Consider the following 13,532-nt stretch of genomic DNA (forward strand, 5'->3'; position numbering starts at 1 on the left):
CATTTGCATAACTTCTTTGGAAAAATGTCTATTCAAATCTTTCGCCCTTTTTAATTGGGCCATTTGTCTTTTTATTGTGTGCTGTAAAAGCCACTTATATATTCTAGATCTAAGTCCCTTATCAGATGTATGATTTGTAAATATTTTATTCCATTCTGAGAGTTGTCTTTTCACCTTCTGGATGGTGTCCTTCGAAGTACAAAATTTTGAATTTTAATGAAGTCCAATGTATCTGTTTTTTTGTTGCTTGTGCTTTTCTGGTGTCATATCAAGAAACCACTGCCTAATCCATGGTCACAAAGATTTACTCCCATGGTTTTTTCTTTTATAGTTCTAACCCTTACAATCAGGTCTCTGATCCACTTTGAGCTTATTTTTGTATATGGAGGGAGGTAGAGGTCCAACTTCACTGTTCAATTATTCCAGTATCATTTATTAAAGAGACTATTCTTTCTCAAGAGAGATCTTGGAAGACAGTGGCAGAGTAGAAGGACCCTAAGGCATGCCTCGTCCCACAAATACAACTAGATAACTATCAAATCATCCTAAATGCCCCAGAAATTCATCTGAAGATTGGCAGAACAAAGTCACGAGGTAGAGACAAGGCCACATCAAAGAAGGTAGGAAGTACAGAGACCTGGCTTAGGAGAGAAATGGATTATGGCTGCTGCAATGGGGAGGGAGCCTTGGTCACGGAGAAGGGCAAGAGACAGACTAGCACACAGGGGAGCACGTGGGGAAAACAAATCCCCACAGCAACTGGCTTGGAAAGCGAGAGGGCCTGAATTTCGTGAGCTCTTGCAATCAGTAGGGCTTAAAGCGGAGTTTTAAACTTCAGCGTGCTTGGCTTTGGAAGAGCTCAGAGGACACTGGGGCTGCTCCTGGGGAGAAAGCAGGACAAACAGCCCATGGATATACAGTGTGGAAACAGAGATCTGAAGAGCACCCGGGGCACACAGTACGGAGGTTATCTGCTCATCTTGGAGCATGTCCCAGACAGGCAGCATTCATGGAGAGACCCCTTGGGGAACAAAGAAACTGGCAGGTACCATTTCACTCCCCCCCACTCCAGCATAAGCACAGGGCCACCTGCAGGAACCAGCACAGTACTGACACTTGCTACCTAACTTGCTTACACCCAAGCTCTTCCACAGCCCCACGCTCTAGAGGAAACGCCCTTCCCAGTCACGCTTCCCTCAGCTCCAGGTCTGCAGGCCCCCTCCCCCAGGAGACCGGCCCAAACCCTTGCCAATACTGCATCTCCTGACCCAGGAGTTTTGTGAGGCCCCGACAGGTCTCACTTCACAAACAGACCAGAGCACACCTAGTTAAAATGTGCCACATTCAGGCCAGGGACCAAACTCTGCCCACAACAGGCAAAGAGAGCCTCTGCAGATGCCTGGCCTGAAGGATAAAGTGGTCAGGACACAAGAGCAGAGCACACACAGCACACACTGGAGACACTCCCAGAAGCGCCAGGCCCTGGGGAACAGGGGACACCACATGGCAGGGCACTATAGCACTTCTTCCTCATAAGGCAGTTACCCTTAAGAACAGGAGACGTAGCTGACTTGCCTAACATACAGAAACAGGCACAGAGACTTGGACAAAATAAGAAGACAGAGGAATTTGCCCCAAATGAAAGAACACGACAAGGCCCCGACCAGAGATCTAAGTGAAACAGATACAAGTAGCATGCCTGGTGGAGAATTTTTTAAAAAGATTCATTTATTTTAGAGAGACAGTGTGAGCAGGGGTAGGGGCAGAGGGAGAGAGAGAGAGAGAGAGAATTCCAAGCAGATTCCACACCGAGCATGGAGCCCAACGAGGGACTTGATCCCATGACCTCGAGGCCACAACCCAAGCAGAAACCAAGAGTCAGATGCTCAACTGACTGAGCCATCCAGGCGCCCCCTGATGGAGAATTTAAAGCAATGACCACAAGGATACTCAATGGACTTGAGAAAAGAGTGGAAGGCATCAGTGAGACCATGAACACAGAGATAAGGGATAACAAAGCAGAGATAAAGGTCTCAATAAACAAAATGAGAAACACACTTGATGGAACGAAAAGCAGGGTGAAATAAGCAGAGAAATGAATTAGTGACCTAGAAGAGTAATGGAAAATAAGATGAACAAAAGAGAGAAAAAAGAATTATGCAAAATGAGAACAGACTAGGGAACTCAGTTGACTCCATCAAACATAATAACATTCATATTATAGGAGTCCCAGAAGAAGAATAAAGAGAAAAGGGGGCAGAGAATTTCTTTGAAGAAATAGTGGCTGAAAACTTCCCTAATCTGGGGAAGGAAACAGATATCTAGATCCAGGTGGCACAGAGAACCCCTAACAAAATTATCAAAAGCAGATCCACATCAAGACATATTTTAGGGGCGCCTGGGTGGCTCAGTCAGTTAAGCATCCGACTCTTGGTTTTGGCTCACGTCATGATCTCAGGGTCATAAGATCGAGCCCCACATCAGGCTCTGCACTCTGCAGAGTCTGCTTGTCCTCCTCCCTCCCCCTCAAATAAATAAATAAAATATTAAAAAAAAGACATATTGTAATTAAGATGGCAAAATATGGTGATAAAGAAAAAAATACTAAAAGCAGCAAGACAAAAGAAGACAGTTACATACAAAGGGAACCCCATAAGGCTATCAATGGATTTTTCAGCAGAAACTTTATAAGCCAGAAAGGAATGGTATGATATATTCAAAATGCTGAATGGGAAAAACCTGCAGCCAAGATTATTCTATCCAGCAAGGCTATCAGTCAGAATAGAAGGAGAAATAATGAGGTTCCCAAACAAAAACAAAGGAGTTCATGACTACTACTAACCCAGCCCTGTGAGAAATATTAAAGGGGACTTGAAGTGGAAAGGAGAGACCAAAAGTGACAGTATAAAGGTAGGAAACACTGAAGCAGTAAAAATGAATATTTCTGTAAGAAATCAGTCAAGGAACTCACAAAATAAAAGGATGTAAAATATGACACCCTACACTTAAAATGTGGGGAGAGAGGAACAAAGAATGGGTTCAAAGTTAGAAGACCATCAACTTAATATAGACTGCTATATGCAGAAGAGGTTATTTATATACAAACATAATGGTAACCACAAATCAAAAACCACTAACAAGTATGCAAAGAATAAAGAGAAAGAAATCCAAGTATACCACTAAAGAAAATCAGCAAACCATGAAAGACAAAAAAGGGATTAGAGAAAATCTTCAGAAACAACCACAAAACAAGTAATAAAATGGCAATAAATACATATGTGTTAATAATTACTCTGAATGTAAATGGACTAAATGCTCCAATCAAAAGACACAGGGTTACAGAATGGATAAAAAAAACAAGACCCATCTATATGCTACCTACAAGAGACTCATTTTAGACCTACGATACTGTAGATTGAAAGTGAGCAGATAGAAACATTTATCATGCAAATGGCTGGCAAAAGAAAGCCAGAGAAGCAATACTTATATCGGACAAACTGGACTTTAAAACAAAGACTAACAAGAGACAAAGAAGGACACTATATAATCATAAAGGGGATAACCCAAAAAGAAGAAAAACAATTGTAAATATTTATGCACCCAGCATGGGAACACCCAAATACACAAAACAGTAAGAAACATAAATGAACTAATCAATAATACAATAGTAGAAGACTTTAACATCCCACTTACATCAGTGGACAGATCATCTAAACAGAAAATAGACAAGGAAACAATGGCTTTGAGTGACACACTAGACCAGATGGACTTAACAGATATATTCAGAATATTCCATCCAAAGACAGCAGAATACACATTTTTTTTTAAACTGTGCATGGAACATTCTCCAGAACAGATCACATATTAGGCCACAAAACATGCCTCAACAAATTCAAAAAGATCAAAGTCATACCATGCATCTTTTCTGACCACAATGCTATGGAACTAGAAGTCAACCACAAGAAAAAATCTGGAAAGAGCACAAATACATGGAGGTCAAATAACATGTTACTAAACAATGAATGGGTCAACCAGGAAGTCAAAGAAATAAAAAAGGACATGGAAACAAATGAAAATGAAAACACAATGATTCAATACCTTTGGGACGCAGCAGAAGCAGTTCTAAGAGGGAAGTTTATAGCAATACAGGCCGACCTCAAGAAGCAAGAAAAATCACAAATAACCTGACCTTATACCTAAGGACCTGGAAAAACCTAAAGCCAACAGAAGGAAATAAAACCTAAAGCCAACAGAAGGAAAGAAATAATAAAGATCAGAGCAGAAACAAATGATATAAAAACTAAAGAAACAACAGAACAGATGGATGGAACCAGAAGCTGATTCTTTGAAAAAACCAATATAAAAAGAGAAAGAACCCCAAAAAATAAAATCACAAATAAAAGAGGAGAAATAACAATAAACACTACAGAAATACAATTATAAGAGAATATTATGAAAAACTATGCCAACAAATTGGACAACCTAGAAGAACATTCCTAGAAACATATAAATGACCAAACCTGAAACAGCTTGAAGAAATAGAAAATGTGAACAGACCAATTATCAGCAAAGAAACTGAATCATAATAAAAAAAAAAAAATCCCAATAAACAAAAGTCCAGGACCAGATGGCTGCACAGGCAAATCCTACCACACATTTAAAGAAGAGTTAATACGTATTCTTCTCAACCTATTCCAAAAAAAAAACAGAAGAAGGAAAACTTCCAAATTCATCCTACGAAGCCAGTATTACCCCGATACCAAAACCAGATAAAGATACCACAAAAAAAGAGAACTACAGTCCAATATCTTTGATGAACACAGATGCAAAAATCCTCAAAAAAACACTAGCAAACCAAATTCAACAATACATTAAAAAAATCCTTCACCACAATCAAGTGGGATTTATTCTTGGGTTGCAAGGGTGGTTCTATATTTGCAAATCAATCAATGTGATACATCACATCAATAAAAGAAAAGATAAGAACCATGTGATCATTTCAATAGATGCAAGAAAAGTATCTGACAAGATACAACATCCATTCATGATAAAAATCCTCAACAAAGTAGGTTTACAAAGAACACCTCAACATAATAAAGGCCATATATGAAAACCCACAGCTAACATCATCCTCAGTGGGGAAGAGCCTTTCCCCTAAGGTCGGGAACAAGACAAGGATGTCCACTCTCACCACTTTTATTGAACATGGTACCGGAAGCCCTAGCCACACGCAGTCAGACAACAAAAAGAAATAAAAGGCATCCAAACTGGCAAGGAAGAAGTAAAACTTTCACTATTTGCAGATGACACGATACTATATGTAGAAAACCTGAAAGACTCCACCAAAAAACTGCTAGGACTGATAAATGAATTCAGTAAAGTCGCAGGATACAAAATCAACATAGAGAAATCTGTTGCATTTCTATACACCAATAATGAAGCAGCAGAGAAAGAAAATAATCCCATCAAAAATAGTAAGATAACTAGGAATAAACTTAACCAAAGAGGTGAAAGACCTGTACCTGAAAACTATAAAAACATTGATGAAAGAAATTCAAGACAACACAAAGAAATGGAAAGACATTCCATGCTCATGGATTGGAAGAACAAATATTGTTAAAATGTCTATACTACCCAAAACAATCTACACAATTAATGCAATCCCTAATCAAAGTACCAACAGCATTTTTCACAGAACTAGAACAAATAATACTACATTTGTATGGAACCATAAAAGACCCCGAATAGCCAAAACAATCTCGAAAAAGAAAAGCCAAAGGTGGAGGCATCATAATTGCAGGCTTCAAGTTATATTACAAAGATGTACTGGACCACTTTCTAACACCATACACAAAAATAAATTCAAAATGGATTAAAGATTTAAATGTGAGACCTGAAACCATATGAATCCTAGAATAGAGTACAGGCAGTAACTTCTCTGACATCATCTGTAGCAACTTTTTTCTAGATAGGTCCCTCAGAGGCAAGGGAAAAAGAAGCAAAAATAAACTATTGGGACTACACCCCCCCCCAAAAAAATCTTTATCAGAGTGATGGAAACAATCAATAAAACTGAAAGACAAACTACTGAATGGGAGAAGATATTTGAGAAGATTTATTTGCGGCGGGGGGAGAATGTGTGAGAGGGCCCGTGGAGGGGAGGGGCAGAGGGAGAGAGAGAATCTCATGCAGACTACCCGCTGAGCATGGAGCTCAACTCAAGGCTTGATATCACGACCCTGAGATCATGACCTGAGCTGAAATCAAGAGCTGAACACTTAACCGACTGAGCCACCCAAGCGCCCTGCAAATGATGTATCTGATAAAGGGTTAGTATCCAAAATATATAAAGAACTTATAAAACTCAACACCCAAAAAAACAAATAATCCAACTAAAGATGGACAGAAGACATGAATAGACATATCTCCAAAGAAGACATCCAGATGGCCAACAGACTCATGAAAAAATGCTCATCAACACTTATAATCAGGGAAATGCAAATCAAAACTACAATGAGATATCACTTCACACCTGTCAGAATTGCTAAAATAAAAAACACAAGAAACAGGTGTTGGCGAGGATGTGGAAAAAAGGAATCCTCATGCACTGTTGGTGAGAATGCAAACAGGTGAAGCCACTGTAAAAAAACAGTATGGAGGTTCCTCAAAAGGTTAAAAATAGAACTACACTATGATCCACCAATTGCATTACTAGGTATTTACCCAAAGAATACAAAAAAAAAAAAAAAAACCCCAAAGAACAAACAAAAAAAATAAATTCAAAGGGATACATGCACCCTTATGTTTATAGCAGCATTATTTACAACAGCCAAGATATGAAGCAGCCCAAGTGTCCATTAATTAGTGAATAGAGGAGATGTGGTATAATATATATATATATGTATATATATATATATATATATATATATATATACATATACACACACAATGGACTATTACTCAGCCATAAGAAATAATGAAATCTTGCCATTTGCAATGACATGGATGGAGCTAGAGTATTATGCTAAGTGAAATAAGTGAGTCAGAGAAAGACAAATACCATATGATTTCACTCATATGTGGAATTTAAGAAACAAACAAAGGGGAAAAAAAGAGACAAATCAAGAAACAGATTCTTAATTATAGACAACAAACTGATGGTTACCAGAGGGGAGGGAGTGGGTTAAATAGGTGACGGGGATTAAGGTATGTACTTGTCATGATGAGCACTGTGTGATTAAAATAAAAATTTAAGACTATTCTATCTCCACTGAAATGTCTTGGTATTACTGTAAAAAAAAAAGTGATTATTCATAAATATTAGGGTTTACTTCTTGACTCTCAACACTATTTTACTGATCTATATGTTTATCCTTATGTCTGTATCACGACATCTTAATTACTGTAGCTTTGTATTGAGTTTTGAAACTAAGGAATGTCAGTCCTTTAATTTCATTGTTCTTTTGCAAGATTATTTTTACTACTCTTGGTCTCCTGCACTTCCATGTGCACTTAAGAACAAGCCTGTCAATTTCTGTAAAAAAAGGCAGCTGGGATTTTGACAGGAACTGCACTGAACTGGTAGATGAATTCAGGAAGTACTGCCATTGTAACAATATTAGGTCTTCCAACCCATGAACCAGAGATGTCTATTGACCTAGGTCTTGAATTTCCTTCAATGGTGTTTTGTAGTTTTCAGTGTATGAGTCTTGAACCTCTTTTATTAATTTTTACTTCTAAGTGTTTTATTCTTTGTGATGCTCTTCAAAATGGAATTTTTTTCTTAATTTCATTTTTGGATTATTCATTGCTAATGTGTAGAAATACAGTTGAGTCTGTATATTGATTTGTATCATGCCATCTTACCGAACTCGTTTATTAGTTCTAATAGGGTTGTTTTTTTTCTTTTTGGTGTGTGTATTCCTTAAAATTGTCCATATAGAGGACTATGTCACCTGCAAATATAAATAGTATTACTTCTTTTCCAATATGGATGCCTTTTATTTCATTTTCTTGCCTAAGTGCCCTGGCAAGATAAGTGGTGAAGGCAGACTACTCTGTCTTGTTCCTGATCTTAGGGGGAAAGCATTCCTTCTTTCACTGCTACGTATGATGTTAGTTCTGAGTTTTCATAGATGCAAGTTTTATATAAATGCCCTTTAGCAGGCTGAGAAAGTTCTCTTCTGTATATTCAAGAATTAACTTTACCCAAAGAGAGGTCTGGCCTTTGCCCTCAGCTTCTGGAAGGTAACCTTCATGCCCACCTTGTAAGGTAAGGAGTGTCCTTGTTTGCCTGAGGGCCTTGGGTCACACTGTAACAATATGATTTAGGGTGGGGGCTTTGGTCACACAGTATGAGTAGATGTCTGGAGAATGGAGACTGAGATCAAGCACGTGATTAATCAGTCAGGCCTATGTAATGGGGCCCTAATACAAACTGAACAGTGGAGTTTAGGTGAGCTTCCCTGGTTGGCAATACTCCAGGAAGTACTGCCACATATCAATGCTGGGAAACTAATGTGTTCCACATTTGGTAATTAACTGGATTCCACCGTATGTTTCTCTTCCCTTGGCTGATTTAAATCTGAACCCTTTTCCTGTAGTAAACCATAACTGTGAGTATAACAGCTTCCAGTGAGGTCTATGAGTAATTCTAGCAGACCTGAGGGTGGTTTGGGGCACCCCCCGAACTTACAGGTGGTCTCAGAAGTGAGGGTAGTCTTACGTGGACTACTGTGGTCTCCCTAACTCTGCAGGTGTTACAACTCTTTGCACCTTTTATTCCTAGTTTCTTGAGTGCCTTTATCATGAGAATGTACTAGGTTTTGTCAAATGCTTTTTCTGTGTCTGAGATGATCATGTGCTTTTTTCCTCTAGTCTATTAATACATTGAATACATGGATTGATTTTCATATGTTGAACCAACTTTGCATTCCTGAGATAAATCCCACTTGGTCATGGTGTATAATCCTTTTTATATGCTGCTAGGTTCAGTCAGTACTTTATTGTGGGTTGGTCCATCCATATTCATAAGGGATACTGGTCTCTAGTTTTCTTTTCCAATGATGTTATTAGAATATACTTGCCTCATAAGATGAGTTGGGGAGTGTTCCCTCTTCTCTTTTGGAAGAGTTTGCAAAGGTTTGGTGTTGATTCTTCTTCATATGTTTGGTAGAATTTACCAGTGAAGTCATTTAGGCCTCGACTTTTCTTTGTGGGAAGTTTTTTGATTACTAATTCAAGGTCTTCTGTTATACTTCTATTCAGATTCTTCTTGAATTATTTCTGTATTTTGTCTTTCTAGGAACGTGTCCATTTCATCTATATCATCTAATTTCTTGGCATACAAGCATTCACAGTATTCCCTTATAATCCTTTTAATTTCTGTAAGGTCAGCAGTGATGTCCCTTATTTCATTCCTGATTTTAATCACTGGAGTCTTTTTTTTTTCTTTATCGGTTTAGCTAAAGTTTTGTCAATTTTATTTAACTTTTCAAAGAACCAAGGTTTAGTTTCATTGGTTTTCTCTACTGGTTTCTATATAACAATGGACTCTGGCAAACACAAATGAAAATGTACATTCTGAAAACAACATTAAATTTGCATCATGTTGAAGTTGGTAAAGAGTGTTTTTCAGTGCTTTTTAAAATAATTTTTTACCAAAAAATGTATCATGACTGTCTTATAGAAGGGTAATGTGCCTACAGAGATTTGGAGTAAATTTAGATTCATCCCACCTTCTTCCTCAACACCCAAAGCCCATGAGAAAATCCAGCCAATGCCTGTGTTCTGTGACATGCCCATCTGTGGGTGACAAACTGAGGCATCTGTCTCTAGGTTTACCTGATTGGTTGAACATCTTGACGCTGTTTTTAGAGAAGACTAATGCATGTCCTATCCAGAGCCTGGGGGTAGAACGTTAACCCGGTTTGCTTAGGAAGAGCCTTTGAATGTTCTAGCTCCAGCCTCTTAAGAGTACACACCAAGCACAACATAAACATTATTTTAAACCACCACAGAAATATGGCTAAATTGGAAAAAAGGAAATCAGACATTTTGTTTTAGCAAAGTATAATATACTCACCGTTCATTATCCAAGGCATATCAAAGATCACCATTTTTGCTGAAAGACAAAAAAATTCATTGAATGTGATTTAGTACCACTATAGTACTATCACTTATACCTGGTCTAGAAAAAGCTGGCGATCTAAACCTAACTAAAAACTGAGCTAGCTGACTCTGTTCTAATTCAGTGAAGTGTGAGTGGTGCTTGAACCAAATTAACTTCTCACACTGACGAGGGGCCCACCTCCCAGGGCAGCTTTTTGGAAATGACCACTGCATTATCACGGTCCTTTGGCAAATAGCCTGTTCTTTTGTTCATTTATTGCTTTTGCTGTTTGCAGAAAGGTACAAAAGAAAATAGTTAAATGGGTAAGTGGAATCTTTGGATGTGGCATGTCATATTAGTGTTGAAGTCCAGTGAACTTTAAAATGATTTCAATGTCTATATGTTAATTAATTGAATTTAAATAAAAAATGATTTCAATGTCTAATTTATTGGTTTTGCTAAGTTTCTAGAGATTATATTGTTAAACCACTCGCACATTTTCCCTTCACCCTAACTTTAATACACCATTACGTTTTAAGAAACAGAATTTATATTTTCTTCATATTATAAGCCCCAGCAAGCCAGTATACAGAAATATTATTTGCATACTTAGATGAAGACTTGAATAGCCCTATTAACAATTATGAGAAAGAACCAGAAATCACAAAGGGAAGTTTTGATATCCAATTCATTGTTCTATTACATATGAATCAAAATATAATTTCATTCTTCTCTGAGCAGAGAACATCCTAGAATGATTATATTAATGTAGGACAAGTAAAGTTCATGTGAGAAACAAGGTATCTCACAGAGGTAGCCTGGTGCTTAATACCTCAATTTTCATCTGTGATATGCCTAAAAAGATGTGGACTTAAGGTTTTACGAAATAATGGTTGTGTTTCATGACAAATTTTGAAGCATAATCAGATTTTACAAAATTTAATGTCTGCAAAACTACATTATGTAGGCAGAATATATACACATTACCTCTAGTTAATTGGAATGAATAGTATTCCAATTCACAGTTTATCTAGAACCATGAATTTATTAAGAGTTCTCTCAAAAGATTCTTAGATATGTTTTATAAGGTAATAATGATATTTATACTATTTATAAATGGCTCTTCACAAACTTTTAGATATTTCAATAAACAAGTGGATATTTTATTTTCATTTTATACATAAGAGGAACGACCTAATCATATGGGGTCGAGATTCCCTACTGACCATTTGATTGGTATTATAAAACTTAATGAATCAGGGTACATGGTGGATCCAGGAAGAATTCAGAAGGAATAGCAGATCCTCCAGGTTTCCCAACCAGACATTCTCTTTACCTAAAAAGTTTCATGAATACTCCCTCTGAAGACATGAGAGCATGGGCTAGCAGTGGCACTGATCCTTGAGATTGATCATGCTTGCTGTCTGTTCCTTACTTCACATGAATAATAACATGAAAGCATGCCAAAGTTAAGAAGATTTAGGGATTTTAAGCTTTAATATCACCTAAGTCAGAAGTCTCAAAAGACCCTAATTGTGGTATTTGCCAGGCTGTGCCCAGGCAGATCTGTGAGTTTCCATTTTCTGATATCCCTGTTGTCTCTCTTCTGCTTTTTTCACTTTTAGTCCACTGGAGCTAAAAATATATGGCTGTTTATGTGGGACAACATCTTGATTTCTCCAGAGTTTGGAAAACGTCATATAAATCTAATAAATCAAAAATGAATACATAAGATTTAGGAGTTCTTCATTCTGGTAATTAATGCAAGAATCACAATTAAAAATAAACTCTAAATGCCAGATTTAAATGCAGTGTACGCTAGTCTAATTTTTTTTTAAAGATTTTATTTATTTGAAAGAGAGCGAGCGAGCGTGCGCAAGAGCACACAAGCAGGGGGTAGGGACAGAGGGAGAGGGAGAAGCAGACTCCCCGCTGAGCAGGGAGCCTGATGTGGGGCTCGATCCCAGGACCCTGGGATCATGACCTGAGCCGAAGGCAGACGCTTAACTGACTGAGCCACCCAGGTGCCCAAGGCTAATGTTTTATAATGACAATTTTAAAATGAACGATTAGTAACACAGTACATTTTATGTATGAGTACTGCTTATCACACAGTATACTTTATCAATACTGCTTATGTGTTTCTTATATGTAAGAAGTTCCATATAATAAACATTATTTTAAATGAGCTTTTTATTGAAAGATGACTAAAAATGGGATAATCTTCAAAATAAAGGTATTTTTTTTTTTTTTAAGATTTTATTTATTTATTCATGAGAGACAGAGAGAGAAAGAGAGAAGCAGACGGGGAAGCAGGCTCCCAAGGAGCAGGGAGCCCGATGCGGGACTCGATCCCAGGACCCTGGGATCATGACCTGAGCCGAAGGCAGACGCTTAACCGTCTGAGCCACCCAGGCGCCCTAAAGGTATGTTTTTATGTACCTATATATGTATGTGTGTTATAGGATGCCATCTATACAGTTTAGAACTTAAATTCTTAAAACTATAAAGGACGATTATGAAAATTTTCCCTTATATCTACTAGGATATGCACTTAAACTTCTATGCACACATTTAAGCTCCTCATCAGAAAATAACACTTCAGGTATTAAAGTCTATGGTAATTTAAAGCAATCTGAGCCATTGTTTATAGTTTCTATATTTTGTATTTTTATAAAAGAGTAAGTTACTTACAGAGGTATTTAGGATAATAAACCTTAAAGCAGTTGATGATAAAGCGTACAAAGTCCATGTCCTAAAACAAAGATTACACATTTAAATCTTTAAGACTATCCACGTTAGAGAATTTTAAATTGCACATTTCTAAAGGTGATACAACTATTAAATAACATAAAATAATAATTAAAGAAATCTTACTGAACTGGTACCCCTTGGAATAGGGGAATAACAATTAAAATATGGTTCTTGGGAAAAAAATACAAATGAGACAATTCTTTAAAAAATAAGCTCATATATAAATATGTATCTATATTTCCAGGGATTAAGGTTTTAAGTCATTAAGCTACTTATAATAATCAGTCCTAAAATCAAGTAATCAGATGCTTAAACATCATTCCTGTTACCTCAAACTAGTGAGATACTTCAGGCTGCTAAAGTAACATGGCATTATAAAGTGGATCTAAAAGCAATGCCTATAGAGAAATTCTAAAAATCTGTTGAACAATTAAGGAGTTATTTAAAACAAGTGTACAGTTTACAATCTCACTACTTGGAATGATATTACATATATCTATTCTGGTATATTTGCTTTTTAAACCTAATTTTTATACCTTGTAATAGTTTCAATAAAATACGTTTTATCAATCTTTTACACAACAGCTAATCCGAACATATTGGTGTTCTGTATCTACTTCGCCTCTAGCTTCTTTCCTCTTATTTACGGACCTCGAATTAGAATTAG

The 13,532-nt window shown here is 37.1% G+C and overlaps 1 protein-coding gene across 2 annotated transcripts in view; it reads right to left on the minus strand.

The window, feature by feature from the left end:
• The window catches only part of MOSPD2 (motile sperm domain containing 2), a 57,374-nt gene that overhangs the window by 21,472 nt on the left and 22,370 nt on the right, over nucleotides 1-13,532 (minus strand). For both annotated transcript variants that reach the window (XM_044911521.1, XM_044911520.1), the window contains exons 6-7: nucleotides 12,806-12,866; nucleotides 10,085-10,123 (exon numbers count right to left, since the gene is read on the minus strand). In XM_044911521.1, the coding sequence (XP_044767456.1) occupies nucleotides 10,085-10,123; nucleotides 12,806-12,866 (100 nt within the window). The remainder of the gene's footprint in view (nucleotides 1-10,084; nucleotides 10,124-12,805; nucleotides 12,867-13,532) is intronic.

This window comes from Neomonachus schauinslandi, chromosome X (assembly GCF_002201575.2).
Source record: "Neomonachus schauinslandi chromosome X, ASM220157v2, whole genome shotgun sequence".
In the NCBI taxonomy this organism is placed as follows: domain Eukaryota; kingdom Metazoa; phylum Chordata; class Mammalia; order Carnivora; family Phocidae; genus Neomonachus; species Neomonachus schauinslandi.